We start from the raw sequence: 21,039 nt of genomic DNA on the forward strand, positions 1-21,039 counted from the left end.
TAATAATGACGTTGCCACAACAGACGGTGCTGCCGCTTCAGAAATGGCACAAAAATAAGTCTTGCCATTTGATCTGAATGACTGTATAAAAGCTGCACTATGTAAGTGCTGGCATTTCCACCACTGAGCTAACAGAGCCTGCCTGCTTGCTCAGGGGATAAATTGAATCTTGAACATCAGGTCAAATTTCGTGTCAGATCCTGTGTCTAGGTGAGACACAATCTAAATGTCTCAATGGAAGAGCAGGGAGACAATATATAACCAATCCAATTGTATAGAGCGATTTCTCAGAGTGGCAACCATTACTGCGGTGTCAAGCGGCACCTATGTGTGTGTGTGTGTGTGTGTGTGTGTGTGTGTGTGTGTGCGTGCGTGCGTGCGTGCGTGCGTGCGTGCGTGTGTGTGTGGCTGTGAGACGACATAGTAGCTACATGGCACTGCTCTGGAAAAAGGTCTATTAATTAGTAAGGGCATTTTATCAGATATCTGACCAATCTGCCAACTAAATCGTTACCAAGAAATGTCTTCACCAAGGTGTTTCTAAAGGTGTGTAATAACATGATAAAAGGTTGAAATTCAACACCCGGGGGAAAACCTATTAAAAAATGCTCGGTGGCGCAGTGGTTAGCGCTTCGCCTCACAGCTAGAAGGTCCTGGGTTCGATTCCCGCCGGGGGACGCTGTGGGTGCTGGCGGTGTGTTCCTCCTCCGCGTCATCAGCGCCCACACCCTAGGTGGGGTTGGCGATAGGGCCTTTCTGTGTGGAGTTTGCATGTTCTCCCCGTGTCTCCTAGGGTTGATACCCTCACAAAAACATGCACGTAATCCTGGTCTCAATAATGCCTCCCCCTAGCCAGCCGGGGCGCCTGATGGAGGGGAAAGGAACTGGTTGGAATAACGTGTTCCTTCCACGCGCTACGTCCAAACCAGGGAAATCTCCACTGTCAGGTGAAAAGAAGCAACTTGGACTCCTCATGCATAGAAGGAAGCATGAGGTCAGTCCGTTGTCTCCCCAGGCGTGGCAGAGGGAGAGCAGAGCCCAGGATTACATAGGCAATTAGCACTGGGTGAAAAAATGGGTTACAAAATTGTGGGATAAAAATTATAAGAAAAAAAAAAAAAAATGCTCAAAGTCGGGTTACTAATAACCGATTTTCAAAAATTCTAAAGTGCTTAAATTGGACTTGAGTAACTTTTGAGGGGTCAAACTAGGGATTTTTCATGATTCTGAGTTAATTGCAAGCATTTGTTTTTCAACAAGACCACTCCCTGGTGAGTATCAGATTTAAATCAACTTCAGAACCATCATTAACTCCCTTAAAATCCAATCTATACTCACTGCCATTTATCTATTCGCAGAAAATGAAGGCAGATTATGTTCATATAGAAAAGCAAAAACGTTTTCTCAATTTCACTAAGCCAAAGCATGGGTGGTCATTATGGCCTCGCGGAGATGTGAGAGCGTCATTTCATCATTTCATAGCTTGATGACACGTGGAAATCACTACAGTATATATTGCAGGCCCCTATGCACATTCATGAATATTCATTTATTCAATAGAGCAGCGACACAGCACATCAAAAATAGATGTGGAGGGCAGAAATGATCCCATCAGAAAGTCCATGGATGACAATGCAGCAGCTCTTTCACACGGAAAATCTGTGCGGGGATTTTTCTCAGCTCAGAGAGCACAGAGCCTTGCTGTAAGTAGCCTAATGCTTAATTTATACTCTGTCAAATTATGCTGTCATGAGGCAAAAACATTCAATCTACAAGCTCACAACTCACTGGAATGTGACGCGTTGTGAGCATGTACTGTATATCGGCTATTTTTGTACAAATCAGGCCAATTCTGGTTTATGGTTGCATTCAATAACTAAGCTCAGTACAAATGACATAGAACTCCCTTTGCAACAAGGGAGGCCCTGCAGAAAAAACTTGTAGAGCAGGGTTCCCCAATAGGCGGCCTGCGGGCCATTTGCGGCCCGCGGGGGGCTACTGTCAGGCCCCCACCAACCCCAGTAATAATGGTGGTATAAGAGCAGCAACAAAACTAGTATATCGTCGTTGTCGGGTGGAAAACCCGTATCTCAAAATGTGTACGTTATTTCGCAAACTAAGTAAAGCTCTGCTTCATCATACAAGGCCGTCGCACAAAAGTAGTGAAAACAGCAGATCTACAAGCACACAACGCGTTGTGTGCTTGTAGATCGGCTGTTTTCACTAGTTTAAGTCATTTTAAAAATGATAAATGCAAACGGTTTTGGACATACAAGATTTTCACCCGACAACGACGATATCTGAACTGTCACTGGAGTAGCGGGAACGCCACCGTCGCCCCCTGCAATGTTGTGGCCCTCGGCTTGGTACCCTAGACATAATTCGGCCCTTGGGGAAAACTAATTGGGGAACCCTGTTGTAGAGGAACCCTGTTAAACCCTGCAGAACAACATGATGCTGCTGTACAGTTAAAAAGGCTCTCCTACAGTCATTTATTGCACGGCTTGTTTGAATGCTTCATTCTGATTGGTCAATTGCTGAAATCAGAAATCAGGTGTGATATTTCTGGATAACAGACCCCTCCGCTTGATAACAGACCGCTGCCTAATCAAAGGCTCAGAACACCTGCTGCACAGCGTGAATATTGTGCTGTATCCAACGTGTCAGCCATGTAAACAAACACAAAGCGACATTTACAACTAAAGAAGAATATGTTTTTGAAAACATCCTCCACTCCGCGTCGGTGGCATATCAACCTGTTGTGATCCTATCACTCGATAATGACCGCTGAGCGAGATGTTATCCCTTTCGTAACACCTTCCTTCAACATTAAGGTCTCTCAGTTGTTGCCTGTGGGTATCATCTCTAATTCAGCTATTAGGCATGCACAATACTGACATTTTGGCAATCAATATTGATACAGATAATGCAAGAGTTTCCAGTAGGGTTTACCTTACATCTGTTATATTGAATTTCTCAAGAAAGATTCAGAGCTCCGCAGCTGAACATGTCGGCAGCTCTCGTTTACAACGTGTTAGAGCCGCCAACGAATATTCCATATTCAAGTATTCCTTCGATTAAAAATAAAAGAACATTCGACTAATACAAAATTAAGGTTTGATTAAAATGTGCCGCTTCAGTGTGCATATGCCTGATACAGTATGCTCGGTAGTCAGTGTGTGTGTGTGCGTGTGCGTGTGCATGTGCGTGTGCGTGTGCGTGTGTGTGTGTGCGTGTGCACACATGCGTGTTTTGCATGAATGCATGTGCCCATATGTACATGCATTTTTTAAATCATTTGTGCTTCTGTACATATCTCTCCATCCATATACTGTATCTGTGTGAAAGTGTACTACTGTATATTGCGTGTAGTTCAACTGCATCCCAACAATTCTGGTGTTCATCATCAACACACATCACGCTCAGAAACGAGCTGACCAGCGAGACAGAAAGAGTGCCGACACAGCAAACAAAGCTGCGACCAGGGACAGCCAGTAATGGGATAAGTGGCGGGTTGCAAATGTGTCAACTGGAGTATGAACGCCATGTTCGTTATGCAGACCAGATTATCATTGGCTCCTATATATTTTAGTGCATAGATCAGGGGTCTTCAACAGGGGGGTCTGGGACCCCTAGGGGGTCCTCAGAGTTACTACAGGGGGTTCTCCAAATCTTTGTGTGATAGAAACTTTATTTTTTTCTACACTAACCACTTGATCCCTTGTAGTAGTAGTATCCCTATTCTGTGTGGAACATCAGCCAAAGATAACCGATCTACAAGCTCACAACACCTCGCAGCGCAAGGCGTTGTGAGCTTGTAGATCTGCTATTCTTGGCAAAGAGGTTTGGTGCTGAGAGAAAAGAAGAGCAGACTAAGTATTGACGATTCAAGTAGTTCGATGTCTAAAAATACACAGTAATCCAACAACCTACACTGATGATAGTGTTATCAAACAAGTCTAAACTGTCTAAGAAATCTTTTCAAATGTGTAATCTGCAACACAATCTTATACAATACGTAGTGGGGGGGTCCCTGCTTCATATCTCTCTCAGCTAAGGGGTCCTTGGCCTGAAAACTTTGAAGACCCCTGGCATAGATAGTCAACCTTTTTAATTTCAAGGACTCCCAGTTTAACCCATTACAACCAGTTAAAGCGGCCTTGGCCGTGGTCCAGCGCTGTGAGCTTGTACATCTGCTAGTTCTGATTTTGGAAAAATCTTGAAAGACATTTGAACATACAGGGAGAGGGCTTTCGTAATAATTACGGAAATGTTTGGGAACTACTGATGATGAGAAGGCATTTGTACAGCCTGGTCTTAATATGCATTCGGCCACGGACCCCGCAACTGATAAAAAAAAATGTAATCTCTGGCAGCCCAATCTACCTCATGAAATCCTTCGTTTATTTGAAACTGAGAATGTAAAAATGGAACCACACAGGTTCATTTGGTTTCATTTGTACACCGAGATGCAGACCCATAAAGCTCAGGACACAGGTCTGGTGGTCCCCGGACGCAACGCTGAGAAACAACAGTCTAATGTAGTGCAGCGTATACTATAGTATACTGCCACAGTGAAACAGGACTTGTTGAGGATTGCTCTGAAGCAGTAATGGCAGGAGACAGTAAATCATTGTTTATGGGTTTTGTAGTTGTTTATCGATCTCAACCACAGTGAAGTTAGCTCTAGTGTATCAGTGCTCCGAATCAGGCCAAGACCTTGGTACAGCTGAAGCCATCGGGGACACTTTATCTACAATGTATTGACAGGAGGAGTTATCGATTAAGGTCCGTATAATCAGGCTTAAGTTAGCTATTGATGAGATTGCCATTTGAGGCAGAAATAAATCGTTACCCGTCCTTGCTGTACCCAGCTACTGTATTCCTTCCAGTATCCAATTCTCTATGCAGAAATTTTCAAAATATTCAAAGAATTGTCGCTTTTGTTCCTTTTATTTCTTTCAAAGATTATCTACTACAGTTAGTTAACTGCATGAGTATAGTCTGGCTACGCCAGGCTAGTGGTATAACAGGCCGATCTGAAACATTAGGGGCAGAGGGTCTGCTCTGGCAATCAGGGAGTGTGTGTGCACGGTTTCGCATCAGGCTAACGGTGTCGGAGATTAAGAGATATATTTTCGTCCATGCCTTATCCATCTTTGTCTTTTTTACCATTTTGAAAAACATTTTAAGGAGTTCTTCCGGTTCACGAAACAAGATGGCAGCTTGAGCGTTTTAAAATACTTAGCAAATTTACAAATAAATAGCCGATCTACATTGTCACATTGTGACCTTGTAGATCAGCTATTTAGTAGGGTCTCAAACCAAGGTTCTGTGACCATCCTCTGGCAAGGATGGTTTGATGATTGATTTGACCTCTATGGACCCTTTATAAAAGATTTAGCCCCCATGTCCCTCGCAAAAATCCCAGCATTTTTTGCTAGAGGGTCACATTCAAAATGGCGCCCGGCGCCTTTGTTAAAAATGAACTTTTGATCCAGAGACCACATGTCCAAGCAAACATGTGGTCATTTTCTGTTCAGTGTTATTCCAAGTACTTATTTTTACAAATATTATTATTCCTGCACATCTGACCACTACTGAAGCAGTAAATATTCCAATAAAGTGCTCTTTGTTCATGTAATAAGCTAGTATGTCCATAATTATTTTTCTGTACATCAATTATTATGACTTTTAGACCACGTTTGAAAAAATAAAAAATAAAAAATAAAATACCAAACTTCTCACAGTTGATCCCAATGTAATTTGTCCTGTAGAATCAATTTCTATATTTTTGTATTGTGCATATTTAATGACATAATTTAATTTGCTTGTTTGAGCAAATTAGCGTAAATAAGCATAACACATTGTGTAGGTACTATAGAGTAGAACAATATATGTGGTATTTAGGGCACAACATCGGCCTAGTATTGTTATCAGATATGACACGTGTGTGTGTGTGTGTGTGTGTGTGTGTGTGTGTGTGTGTGTGTGTGTGTGTGTGTGTGTGTGTGTGTGTGTGTGTGTGTGTGTGTGTGTGTGTGTGTGTGTGTGTGTGTGTGAGCTACTGTATAATAAATTGTTCCTGCCAGCCATTGTCCTCTGGTTTGGGATAATCTATCTAGCTTAAGATATTGTTTCAAGATATTTGCTTGCAGTTTAGACCTCTTCAAATATTTCTGCGAGCTATGTTTGACACAATGATACATCAATCTGTTAATTACAGTGAGGCTGGTCCACTGCGTGTAGTATACATTGTAGTCTTTGTCCAAAAGTGCCACTGTAGATCACACAGGGAACTGTCCAGCTGGTTCTCCACATTGGTAGCAGCCAGAGCATAGGCCTTTCTTCTGTCTATCCAGTGTCTCTTGTGACTGACTGGTAGAGACTGGGGTGTGGCTCCTGCTGTAATGGCTCTCCAGTGTCCCCATCATCATCCACCACACTTGGCTTGTCTGATGTAGGCAAGGTCAGTCTAAACAAGGATGGTAACATTCTGCTTCCTCGAGGACATTGGGGCAATGGGGCATGGGTATGCTCTCTAAAACGGCCAAGAAGGAGTCCTTGAACAAAGGCTTGTGTCACCAATTCCTCGTGAATATTATACAAATTGTGATAGCTGCATTGGATTAGTCCATTTAGCCTGATGGCACATGCCCCCATGCTCTATTTTTCTCCACCTATTTTGCCATCCTCAAAGGCAGACTGGCCAAAGGCTCCTCTGGTCTGAGGCTTGGTCTGAGGAGCCTCAGAACAGATGCCAAGGCAAGGTTGGCAGATGTTTTATTCTCAGACAGACCACCCATTGGGTTGATCTGCTATTTCAACCTGGAGGCAGTAGATGCTGATTGGCCCATTTCCATTAGGTTAGGTAACATGGCACCTCATCTAGCACTACCAGTGGGATTCCCAATGCAGAGTCATTGCTCCCTGTATCCCACTCAGACTGCATGGACTCATTGGCTGAACTGGCCTTCAGGCCAGTAGGAAAGGGTGGCATCTTCTGAGATATACACTGGTACAGTACGTCACCCTCTTCTCACTGGCATCCAGCTCTTTCTCTGCCTCTTCCCAGAGAATTGTTTCAAAGACATTTCAGCTCTGATTCAGATTGATGTGTTTTGTGTCTGTAAAAATTACAAACCCCAAATAAATGACGTTTCTATTCAAAAGTTATGTTTTCACTCTACTGGATGGCGCCCCTCTTGAATTACTGCTATACCCGGAGAGCTCCCTGCTTTCTCTTGGGTGCAGACAACATTGTTATTGGTGTCCTGGATTGTGCCTCCAGGCTGCACGTTGGACAGGTTCTTCTCCTGAGTGCATATCTGATAACAATTATAATATTTTGTGCCATAAATACCACTTATATTGGTTTAGCTTATTTACACTAATTTGATAAATAAGAAGATTATCTAATTAAATATGCACAATAAAAAAATGTAGAAATTGATTCTACAGGACAAATTACTTTGGGATCAACTGTGAAAGGTTTGGTATGTGACCATTGTTTTTGGTCTAGAAGTCAAAGTCATGTTAATTGATATATAGAAACATTTTGTATGGACATACTAGCTTATTACATGAACAAAGAGCACTTTATTGGAATATTTACTGCTTCAGTAGTGGTCAGATGTGCAGGAATAATAATATTTGTAAAAATAAGTACTTGGAATAACACTGAACAGAAAATGACCACATGTTTGCTTGGAGTTGTTACTTATGCATAATATATGCTAATTAAACATGCATTATGCTAATTGAACAAGGTCTTATGATTCAAATGGGGTCAGATTTGGAATCCTCATGGTTGACTTGTATGATAAAGTGTCTTCATACATGTTTCTCGGTCATCTGGATCAAAAGTTCATTTTTAACGAAGGTGCCGGGCGCCATTTTGAATGTGGCCCTCTAGCAAAAAATGCTGGGATTTTTGCGAGGGACATGGGGACAATCTTTTATAAAGGGTCCATAGAGGTCAAATCAATCATCAAACCATCCTTGCCAGAGGATGGTCACAGAACCTTGGTTTGAGACCCTACTAATTTGAATTATTTAAAATGTTTATCAAAATAGTAAAACAAGGCAAAGACATTTAGGGATAAGGGGTAAGGCATGGACGGAAATAGAGCCCTATAACTGTTCACAGACGGACGGACACACGGACGGACGGACAGACAGACAGACGGACAGAAAGACAGACAGGGGGCAAAATATAGGCTCACAACATGTTGCAATGGGATGCGTTGTGAGCTTGTAGATCTTTTTGCTATATTTACATACAATACTATTGTTACAAATATTTATAGAGGCATTTATTTGGTAATACATACAGTAGGTCTACTGTATTGTGATATTTGATTTAGTCCATGTCGCCCAGCTGATCTAGATGCTCACAAAGCACTTTATCGTGACTTTGTCATTTGAAAAAATATATCGGACTTAAGTGGATGATTCACAACCAAGGCTGCATACATACATGGGCGCACATTTCTCTCACTTGAGCCGGTTTCAGATTTGAGTGGCCTGGTTTGCCCCTGGCTCCAACCAAAATGCTAGCTGCAGGCGAGAGGACTTGGATTTCATCCCTGGACACAGCCCAGCGCTGCCCAGCACAGCAGGGTTCAACTTAGGCTATCTTGGAAAAGGGATCGTAAGCATGGCATGATCACAACATCAGTGCCCAAATCATTTGGCTGCTGGTCTTGTTCCCATGTGATGATGCCTGCTCCTGGCAGGTGTCACCGAACAGGATTAATCATTCACTGAGCCAATTTACAAACACTCTCTCTCAGTCACACACATGCACACGAACACACACACACACACACACACACACACACACACACACACACACACACACACACACACACACACACACACACACACACACACACACACACACACACACACACACACACACACACACACACACACACACACACACACACACACACACACACACACACACACACACACACACACACACACACACACACAATTTTTAATCATCACCTTCCCACTCCAGCACCCCTCCCCCCTCCTCCTCCTCCTAGCCACTGAAAAATCCATTAATTGTGCTTTGAATTGCAACCTTACAGTATTAGGAGAGTTTGTTTTCCCCTCTGAACATTAACAAATGAGATAGGCTGGTGCATAAAGGGGGGGGGGGGTAGAAAGGGGGGGTTCAAATTGATGTTTTGTTGATGGACACAAAACAAAAGGGAGGAGAACAGTGAAATGAACAGCGGCGGTGGTGAAATGGCAGCGTGCCTCGCACTCCTCGGAGGAAAAGTCACGTCGAGCCCTTAAGATTTTTTTAGAGGAAGAAAACCTGCGTTCTGTTTCCTCCACTGCATTTTTCTTTGTCCTTTGAGCCTTTCCCTTCAGCCCCCCCTCCTCCTCCTCCTCCTTCCTCCTCCTCCTCCTCCATCTCCATGTTCCCCTCCACTCCACCCTCCCTCCCCTCCCTCCATCCTCCCCCCCGTTTTCTAATTTTCCTGAGGACGGAGGTGCCTGGCTGGCTGGCACATGACATTGATTTCCATCAGCGCTTGGAAATAACCTCGGTGCCGTTGCCCGGGCAACCCGCGTTTACCTTTTTTGCGTGTTTTTTGCATATTGCAGCGGGCGAGGTTCCTCTCTCTCTCTCTCGCTCTCTCTCTCTCTCTCTCTCTCCCCATCAGTGTCGGCCGGTCGGCCGCGGCTCACGGAGCGGAGGATGACAAATGCGCTCAGGTGGGGCGACGGGAAGGGGATGGGAGGGAGGGAGGGAGGGAGGGCGTGGAGGGGAGAGTTGGTGGGTGGAAGACTGGAGGGGGGAGGAGGTGATAGGAGGCAGGGGTGTCGCACCGAATCCTGGGCCCTGGGTACAAGGATTCACTCACATTTTGTGTTTTTCGACTATGGAAAAATAGCAGATATACAAGCTTGTAGCGCGGCACTCGGTGCCGCGCTGCGAGCTTGTAGATCTGCTATTTTTGAAAAATCTTAAAAATTCGTCCAAGTCTTTCAAGGTTTCATTTTTGGGGAAAAACCTATGTTTCTATGTCAGTGGTGCTCAAACCTTTTCATGTGAAGGACCCCCAAAATGATATGTATTTGGCCACGGACTCCCATCTCAAAATATTTAGTTCCAGGGACCCCCCAGAAGCAAAATTTGAGTTACAAATGTTCGCTTAAAAAGCACATACTGTATATTCAAAGATGTGCACACATTTTCACGACTTTTCAAAATTAGCAGATCTACAAGCTCGCAGTGCCGCGCTGTGAGCTTGTATATCTGCTATTCTTCAATAGCTAAAGTATAAAATAATTAAGGCCCCTCCACCTTGGGCCCTAGTAACTCAGTCCCCCCCCCCCCCCCCCCCCCCCCCTTGTGACGCCCCTGGGAGGAGGTGATAGGAGGAGGGAAGAGGAGAGGATGGGGTGGGGGTGGGGGTGGTGGGGGCACACAGAGAGAGAGAGAGAGATGGATGGTTATGCCAGCCGGGAGCAGGGCCACTGAAACTCTGCCACATAGGGTGTGCGTGCGTGCATGTATGTGTGCACGTGTGTGTGTGTGTGTGTTGTGGGTCGGGTTATTGATGTCTCCCCATCTGAGACTGGGGGTGGGGGGGGGGGCAATAAGAGGGAATAATAAAACACTGGAGCGCTGACACCGATGGACTCTTGCCTTCTAATTAACTATGTGAGGAGAAAACTCTGAAAGTGACAACAAACGGATAGGAGAAGAGACATAGAAAGCAATAGACATATACAGTATAGTTACACATCTAGGTAGATATAGATGGATAGCTATACAAAGAGAGAAGAAAGAATAGAGAATTTCCACTGGGTCACACTGTTCGCAGTGACATTTAACATGGCACAGTGCAACATACAAGATATACAACAACAGCCTTTCAATTGTGACCAACTAAGATGCTCTAGTCTACACTAGGGATGGGACGATACGCGATATTATCGTTTATCGTGATAAAAAACACTCACGATAATCGTATCGTGGAGATTTCATTTATCGTGATATCGTCCTCCGTCATGCACTGGGATCAATTCACCTTTTATTTGCCGAGCTGCATATCCGGCACCACTTATATACTCTACTGGTAAAAGGTACTTATATATAAGTACTTGATACAGTCCATTTTTCACTCTCTATCAAATGTCTTTGCCAAAAAATAGCCGATCTACAAGCTCTCAATGCGTCGCGTTGCGACGCGTTGTGAGCTTGTAGATCTGCTATTTTTTGGCATATGTTCCGACCCAGGAAATGGATTTTGATTATCGCGATAATATCGTAAATCGCGATTTCTTTTGTCACAATAATCGTTCATATCGTCCCATCCCTAGTCTACACTCACAGAGTCACAGCGGATGTCTCTGTATTGGTCTGTGCTTTCGCTGCTATTTACCTACAATGTAGCAACAGTCAGGAAGGAACATAAAGTTCCCTGCTGTGATGGTAACAGTCTCTGGTGTGCATTTGTGTACGTGCGTGCGTGCGTGCGTGCGTGAGTGTGTGTGTGTGTGTGCGCGCTTGCGTTCATGCTTTGCGTATGTTGCGACTGGTGGTGCCATGGTCAGTCCGGTTGGGATGGAAAAGGGATGCAGGTGGCAACACTTGTCATTGTGTAGGTCTCTGTACAAATTTGTATGCACCAAGTAGCTCGTGTAGGGTGTGTGTGGGTGCGTGGGGGTGACTATCGAAACCACTGGAGTGTGTCAGGAGGGATGCTGATGCAGAGAGCATGTGTGAGGGAGAGAGATAGTGTGTGAGAGAGAGAGAGAGAGAGAGAGAGAGAGAGAGAGAGAGAGAGAGAGAGAGAGAGAGAGAGAGAGAGGGGGGCAGCGAGCTCACTAAACTCAGATCCATTGCAACCTCATTCCTTCACCAGCGTTGAGCCTTCCTTGTATCAACACCCCAGTCAAAGGGCAGCCAGGGAGAAAATTAATTTCTTATTACCTGATTATATTATTAGGTTTCGCTTGGTGTGTCTGTTAAATATTCCACATCAGCGTTTCACAGGGCAGGGTGGAGCAGGGCTGTGTGTTGGGTTAAGGCAGGCCAGAAGTCTGAAGTCTGTACTGGGGCCATAATGGGCAGAGACGTGCCTTTCCCCGTCCTAAGGAATCAAGACTGGCGCTGGCAATATGCTGGAAGAAAGCAATTTGTTGGAGTGCTGTTCCCCCTCCACCACCAACCACACGCAAGCACACACGCACATACTGTACCAAATCAATCCCCAACTATATCCATGCACACATAATCTCACTTTTTTACACGCACGCACACACACGCACACGCACAGTCGCACAAACACACGGCTTATCAAGTAAACTCGAGTTGACGGCATTCATGTAGCCATGCAGTTCTCAGGTTTCTCTTTCAATCCTGCTTCCAATGTGCACACACACACACACACACACACACACACACACACACGCACACTTGCACCCACCCACACACACACACACACACACTTTAAAGACCTGGCATATGCCAGGGCACATCCACCAAAACCATCTCGCTGCACACTCACGACCCGATATTGGAATTTAGATGCTATCAGATGAAGAAAATGAAAACTATTTTTTGAGGGCTTAAGGGCCAAGTACATAATAAACAAGGGGAACCAAATAGAGACATTTCAGGTGTAAATCAATCTCAAGTTATATATATCCCTGGCTCAAAATGCCCCGATAAGGTTGGAAGGAGGGCAGGGTAAACAAAATGTATCATTACAAAATTCATGAGGTCTTGAAACCCCAACTTGGGTTTCTTTCCTCCTGGAGGGCAATGCTATTATTATTTTTTCTTTTTTTCTTCCCTGGCAACACATCTGCGAGCTGGGTAGCCAAGACTTGAGAAAAGGGCAAATTTGCATACCTTCCATAAGGAAGAAAATGTGATCATATAAATGTAAATAAGGTGAGCTTAACTTATATTTTCCTTGAGAAAACGGTGAATTGATAACATGAGTGAGAGACGGACAGAGGCGGAGAAGTGGATGGAGTGGAGAGGGCTCCAAGGGGCTCATGGATCAGAATATGCATTAATGTCCGTCAGCGACTTAGAGGGGGAAAATTAGCTTCTGTCTGTGCCAGAAGAACCACAGGCAGAGGTGACAGTGCTCTAAAACGAACAGCAGGGGGCAGTGATGCAACTGCGTGAGGAGACAGACACCAAGCAAGCTTTTGGAGCTGTGTGAAGCACAGGCTCCCTATACGTGGCTGTGTGGGTCTGTGTGTGTGTGTGTCTGTCTGTCTGTCTGTGTGTACAGTTTTGCCACCACACACTCGCGCCATATGTCAAATCGACCGGCTTACTCGGGAATCGTGGGCTATTACTTTTCTAAGAGAAAGGTTCTATAGTTTAATTGATATTAATTTATTAGTGAATTAATTTTCCCCATTGACTTATAATGGGAATTGCAAAAACTCACATTCAATTATTTGTCTCTCCCAAACCATAGGGGCTAGAGTTTCAAGACTTGGAGAGGAAGTTCATAATGATTTCAAGGATTAAATAAAAAATAATTGTGTCATTTGGCCGCATGGTGGCGCCATAACACCCCACTTTACGTTTTGGCCTGTAACTCTTGAACCGTAGGTCGGAAAATTAAAAATATTTTTTCCCTGGATTCCTTGGGTCATGACGTATAGGCCACGCCCATTTGCGCCATGATAGATTTTCCGCCATCTTGAATTTTCTCCAAAACACACTTTTTGCTCCTTCTCCTACATATTTTCTTCAAATGTCACAAAAATCGGTACACATGATCCACACACACACACACACACACACACACACACACACACACACACACACACACACACACACACACACACACACACACACACACACACACACACACACACACACACACACACACACACACACACACACACACACACACACACACACACACACACACACACACACACACACACACACACACACACACACACACACACAAACCAACATAAGGTTTAAGTGTATAGAGGGTATCTACACATTTCTAAAGTGACAATTTAAGGACCTTTTCATACCTAAAATGTCAAATTAAACATTGGCCAAATTGTCAAATATTAGAGGCCAAAATTGTGAAAATAGTCGCAGCCTGAAAAGGTTGAGAACCACTGTTCTAGACACAGTTAGGGATGCCTAGGTGCCTTTAGGGCTGTCACGATTATGACATTCTACATGACGATTAATTGTCACTCAAATAATTGCGATTATCGATTTAATAGTGTTTTTGTTGTTGACAATTACATTTCTGTTTCGATTTTAGGCTTTGAAGTTGCATATGGCAGATATGACACATATAACCTAAATATGCTATACAAAGAAATGACTGACATATTTGACAACTTAAATACTTTAGCCGATCTACAAGCTCACAACGCGTCGCATCGCGATACGTTGTGACGGTTATGACAAAAAGAATTGTAATTATGTCAAATAACCGCGATAAGACGATTAGGTAGTAATTGTTACAGGCCTAGCTGCCTTCCATCTGGCATAATCATCCCTGTGTTCATACCTATAGATGCTCAAAACACGAGAACGACAGCTCTTACTTCACGACTGTCGGTAGGAGTGAACGTGCTTTGTCCTCTGCAAGTTAATATTTGATTGCTTTAGTTTTTGTTAATAGATTTGGCTCCGGGCCACATTGGCTTGGCTGTCGCCGGCTGTAATTGTGATGGAGAAAAGTTCATGGTTGAAAAGATACAAGACAAGCATTCTATTAGTCTGCTCCGGGGCATGCTGCTCCACCTACAGAGAACATGAAAGGACAGTTTCCCGGGGTGTGTGTGCGCACATGGCAGGGGCCAATCAGATTATGCTTCTCACCTATTGTGACAAAAAGAATCCCGGTCTTTTCATTTCTTTCCAAGCGAGCATTCAGTCTGACATGATCCGCATCCTTGTTTTGACAAGGAAAAAAAAACTAAACAGATTAACGACAAAGAAAACCAAAACCGAAAGTAAAAAAAAAAAGAAAGAAAAAAACATACATACATATCGTCACTGTCGGGCAGAAACCTTGCATCTCCAAGTTTCAAATTTGTAAATTTCTTCGCAAAGTAAAGCCCTGCTTCATCACACAAGGCACGTCGCACAAAAGTAGTGAAAACAGCTGATTAACAAGCATTGCCGTGAGGCGTTGTATGCTTGTAGATCGGCTTTTTTCACTCATTTCAATCATTTTATAAATGATAAATACAAATTACAAAACAAACGGTTTTGGACCGTTTGCTGTACAAGGTTTCCACCCAACAACGACGATATATACGTGATTCCAGTTTCCAATTTTAAAGCAGCGCATCGATGGAACGATGTCACATCATCATGACCTCGAAGTGGGGGGTGGCGGGGGGGTTTCATCAGAGTGTCACTGTGAGGATGCCAACTGGGTCAATGGTGCGTGAAACTGCCTCCTTTTATTGGCATGGCATTCAATCAGTTCCTCCTGACTATATGTCCTTGGCTTTGTGGTGGTGGTGGTGGCGTGGTGTGGGTGGGGGCGCTAGCTGGTGGAGGCACCCATTATAATAGTACTGCTGCACCTGCCCTCGTCTTACCACCACCCGATCCTTCTTAATATATACACCCCTCTCCCGTCCCTCCTCCATTCTATCCCTGCATAAATGCAATCAGCCTCGTCTAGATATGCACGGCCTGCCTCTCTCCTCTCCTCTGTGTTGTTTCTGACTGATTATACGCCGCCACCGTTCCTCTGTTCCTCCTCCACCCCTCTATCCATCCTTCTCCACCCTCCCCCCTCTCGTGGATTCCGGGAGTTGGCTGAGTGCCAACAGTTCCACCACACCCACCCCTTATGCCCCCCCCACCCCCACCCCCACCCGACCTCCTTGTGTGTACGTCTACCTATAGATCATCTGGCCTCAGCCACCTCATCTACATAGAAAAATAAAGATGCCAACTGGGACCAAAACTGGTTCTTCAGAGCAGCGGTTCTCAACCTTTTCACGCTGTGACCCCCAAAATAATCATATTTTAACTGGAGACCCCCCCTCCCCCCCAACCCTGACGAGCAGTTGAGAAATTACATTTTGTGTAACACGGTTCTATTGTGAAAATAGCAGATCTACTGTACATGCTCACAACACCTCGGAACATGTAGGTCGGCTATTTTCCAAATTTCTGCCTCTAGAGGTATTAAAAAGTCCTTAAATTGTCACTTTAGAAATGTGAATATACCCTCTATACACTTACATTTTATGTTGGTTTGTTTACTGAGTGAGAAAACAATGTTGCACATTAAGCTAATCATCTGGGGACCCCCCAAAATAATTTTGGGTCCCGACCCACAGTTTGAGAACCACTGCTTCAGAGTGATGTGAAGAACCATTGTTTGAGTAAGTAGAAGCCTTTCCCAACCATTATAGACAAGAGAACGGGAGATGTAAAGTAAGGAAATACCATAAACAGAATAGGAATTTGGAAATGGTGACTGGCCATTTTGTTTCCAGACTATTGTCCCTCTGATACTATCCCTCTCAATTATGATTGAAGAGAGAACACATGAAGGCGAATACTTATTCTTTCATATCCGTGGAGGTGCAAATATATAGAGAGGGAAATAAGTCGTCGGAAACCATTTTGCATGATTTCTTTTTTACACAATATGCCGAATATGCACTATGCAGTTGCGTTTCATCAGCGGGTATAGAGATAGACAGACTTGGCATGCCAGACCACCTTCAACAGTGATGGCTGTCGATATTTCACTCTCAATTGCTCCTGTTATCACGCCATGCACATTCGCCTGTGTTCTGCATCAGTGTTGAGACTTCGCCGACGTGGCAGTCAGTCAGCCCCATTAAACCCCAAAGCAGTCCCTGGGCAGCCCTTTTGTCTCCTCTATTTGTTCCCCTCAGAAGCACTAAACAGCATCTCCTGCGATATACACTCTAAACTAAACAACCTTTCGCCTCCCCAGAGAGGCATGCCTCTTCCTTCTCTGCGTCCGCGTCTCCGCCGATGACTTTAATCAAATATGCAGCTGTCTCTTAATCAAAACAAGGCCAATTTGCATACAGGCAGAGGGAGGGCAGTGGCCCCTCCCACCCTGCCCGTGCACTGAGCTGGCTGCGATCCAGGCAGACGAGCACCCTGATGTGCCAATGGTCATCAGGAGGTGGAGAAGAAGGTGGAGGAAGAGAGGAATGGGAGGTGTGGAGGAGGTGGCAAGAGGGGAGGGAGGGAGGAAAGGAGTGGGAGCATGTCTGGAAACAAGCAAAAATCCAAATTAAGCAAATGGCAGATTAACATACGTCAACAACAAACAGGGGTGCTGTGCTTCGTGTCACCGAAAGAGTGAGTTGGCAAAGCTCAAGGGTAAATCAGGCAAAGGATCAGAGTACATTGGTATTCTGTGTGTGTGTGTGTGTGTGTGTGTGTGTGTGTGTGTGTGTGTGTGTGTGTGTGTGTGTGTGTGTGTGTGTGTGTGTGTGTGTGTGTGTGCGCGCTGTGTAGCGGGTGGGGGTCTAAAACAGATAAAGCGATGGTGTCAACAAAAAAGAAACAACTAACGACTGATTTTCAAGGCGCTGATTAGCCAATGACGAGGAACAACACACACACACACACACACACACACACACACTGGACACAAAACACTGTCTCCCAGCATGCACGGCTTTTAATAAATGCGAAGCAATTAACAAACGCCAATTACTTCAACAAATTACCTTGCGTCGATTATTTTGGCGGCACTCTGCGGCAGTTCAGGGGATGTGTGAGGTGACGATCTTTTTTTTTTGTCTATTTTTGTTGAGGAGGATCGCAGAATAAGCGGATTTCTCGCTTGTACAGCATGTATGTGTGTGTGTGTGTGTGTGTGTGTGTGTGTGTGTGTGTGTGTCTGTGTGAGAGCGTATCTACTGTGGGTAGCAGTAGAAGTGAGACTGAGTATGTGTGTTTGAGACAGAAAGGAAGCTAGCTAGGCACTGTGAGGCTCTGGTGCTACATGAGCACAGATAGGGCAAGTACTGTAAGTTCGCTTTGTCTGCTTGCCGGCCAGAGAACTGTCTGGCGGCATTGCGGGCTAGACTGATGCTGTCTGGCTGGCAAGCGGGGTGGCTAAGGCTGGCTGGTTGGCTCATTGGCTAGCTGGCTGTTTGACTGGCAGACAGGCTGGCTGGCTTCACCAACTCTGCCTGGTAACGGCGCAGCAAGCACAGGGAACACGCAGAGAGCTGTGTTTTCTCAAGTCGATCAATTTAGTTTTTCTTCACTCGCTTGTGATTCTGAACCGCGTGTCTTTTCTTGTATTTCACTTTCACTATTTTGGCACTATTTTGGCATCTATACCCTACAATATATTTATATATATATATATATATCTATACCCTATATATATATATATATATATATATATATATATATATATATACACACATATACATATACATATACATATACATATACACATATAAAATAGTGAAAGTGAAATACAAGAAAAGATTACACTCTGTTGATTACATTTTATCTATTCGTGATCGTTTTACTGGTACATTTAAAGAAAATGGAGGAAATAGTCAAGTCGAGGACTGGCATTGTTCTTTCATTACCGACACAAATCGTCATTTCCATGCCAACAGGCTCTGGCAATGTGCCAAAAGGGGAGTAACATGGCGGCGGGTTGAGTGGGTGCAGTGATGCAGTATACAATCCAGACGAGATGTATACCCGCTGTTAATCTTGGCAAAGGGTTTCCAAATGTACTCAGCACTGCCGTCACAGAGACGAGGTATGCTTGCCCTTCCAGACAACTGCATTCGTTATCTCAAAGTTAATGCTGAACAGGTTTCCAGTCAATGAAAAACAGAACTGCCCTGCCACCAAGTTTTTTTGCCCACACAACGTCGGGCACCTAGGCTCAATGTGGCCTGGCAGCGCTTCCCGAGTCCGAGTCCTGTTCCCGGCGACCTTTGCTGCCCACCTCGCTCTCCCTCTTTCCTGTCAATCTTCACTGAAAAATCACACCCAATGTGAAGTGAGCGGTGGTCGTGCTTGCATAATGTCTTCAGACTAGGATTTAAGTCTAGGATGTACAGGCTATGCTACACACACACACGTTTTGCTATAGCAAAACGCTGAGGAAAAAGGCTACAGAAAGACGCACAGCCACTCTATGGAGCGGTTTACCACCACAAAAAAACTATCAATAAAGGCAGAAAAAGCCAAAAAGAAATGTGAGAAGCAGCGCTGAAACAACAGAGACTGACACAATATGTCCATATATGTGCATTCCCAGATATGGGTTTAATATTGATGACATCAGGGATCTCCATTATATGGGCATAAAAGGGAGAGACAAAGACAGAATTAACTAGAAATATGAAATTCTGGGAAATTGCGAGTGTGGTTGCCTATATACTATATTGTAGCCAAATTGTCACATGAAGCTCAACCAATCCTCGGTCTAGCACCACTCCCCCATTGAACTCAATGGACTTACTATTCATAGTCTGGATTGTTTATCTATATATAATAATAATAAAACAGGGCTAGAACTATAATGTGTAGCCCTCTGGCCTCTGGCAACCACACTAATTAATGTGGTTGCCCCTGCAGGGCAACCAGCTACCATAGTACTTGTCCGACTTCATTCCATCTTCCATTGTCTCCTAAGTAAACTTCCCACAGTGTTGGTGGCACGCACGTGGGCCATAATTATGTCAAATCGACCGGCTTCATCGGTTCAAATATGATTATTTTGGGGTCTCCAATTCTATGATTCTTCTGAGGGTCCCCAGTTCAAATGTGATTATTTTGTGGGGGTCGCGGTCTGAAAGGTTGAGAACCACCATGCTAGCAGACACACCAGACACTGTGAGTAATCCTCATTGTAAGTAATGAAACTCCATTCACTATTCTGGTACGTCTACCCATAGTGATACTAGTCAATGACATTCAGTACTGCTGAGGGGCTAATGAACACACAGACCACCCAGTGGTTCAGTGTGGTGCCCACCCACCTCCCAGAACTGAGTACCGGCTGGTAGCAGGAACCAACAGCAGTGCAACTGGAGGGACATCGACCTACAGTAATGTGCTCTTGGGAATGCTGCTCACCACGGGGTTATATATCCCAATATATATTATGAGTTTTAAGTACTTTCCTCACATTTGATCACAAATCAGAATATGGCATTTGATTCTCCATAACTGAAAACCTAAAACGGGAAAATCCAATGAAGTTTCCTTGTTTAATCAAAAAGATAATTATGTTTATGCCATTTTTGAGCTGGGCAAAAAGCACAACATGCATGCCATAAATTACTAATCTTGAAAGAGTCATTTGAACTAACATTTATTCAAAAAATAAAATAAAAATGTGTGTTGCTATATACTATATATATAGCAACATCTGAAATGACACAGATTCTGGCCCAGATTGAAAGTTATAACACCACACAGGCTGAACGGGTCAAAATGGGTTCCAGTAAGTTAACACGTGCAAGAAAGTGCTGTAACACGTAACGTGCTCCACACAGCAAGGTGCAATGGTTCTTTGATTACCTGTCTGTCTGTTAGGACTGCAGTCTGGGCAGCATGAAGGAGAAGAGACACTCTGAGCTATATATAGTAGAGAACAATAGCTGAGGCCATGTGAGCAGTGGCTGCAGTAGTGTATTCAAGCATTTAAGAGTAATTTTCTGTCTGTGACTGGCAGACATATTGCATGAAAAAGCAATATTCTGAGAATTTCATCTTCAGTTTGGTGCATCATACTGTGTGTGAACAATTACTGAGATGACACTTGAATTAATAAACAATACACAAACCGAAAACAGGTGGTGGACACGTGGTTCTCACACAGCAGCCCAACATAATTCTGTGATATACTACAGTATCAGCCTACCCAACTGCTTGTTGGTTTGATTATTCACAGGGATGTGAATAGCACAGTGGAGAAAAGGGCAAGCTAAAGCCATTACGAAAATGCCAAAAACTCCCATTAAGCTGTCAAGAATTAATAATTCACACTTTCAAGTCTC

General features: G+C 44.1%; 1 protein-coding gene across 1 annotated transcript in view; it reads right to left on the reverse strand.

The window, feature by feature from the left end:
- LOC308282174 (uncharacterized protein) overlaps positions 1-15,642 on the reverse strand; it is a gene marked incomplete at both ends in the record, with an annotated part of 55,523 nt that extends 39,881 nt beyond the window's left edge. Inside the window, 3 exons of the mRNA XM_080722519.1 lie at positions 7,223-7,328; positions 9,712-9,811; positions 15,485-15,642. Coding sequence (XP_080578645.1) covers positions 7,223-7,328; positions 9,712-9,811; positions 15,485-15,642 — 364 coding nt within the window. The remainder of the gene's footprint in view (positions 1-7,222; positions 7,329-9,711; positions 9,812-15,484) is intronic.
- Between the last annotated feature and the right edge of the window lie 5,397 nt (positions 15,643-21,039).

This window comes from Nannobrachium achirus (genome assembly GCF_963921795.1).
Source record: "Nannobrachium achirus genome assembly, chromosome: 3".
In the NCBI taxonomy this organism is placed as follows: domain Eukaryota; kingdom Metazoa; phylum Chordata; class Actinopteri; order Myctophiformes; family Myctophidae; genus Nannobrachium; species Nannobrachium achirus.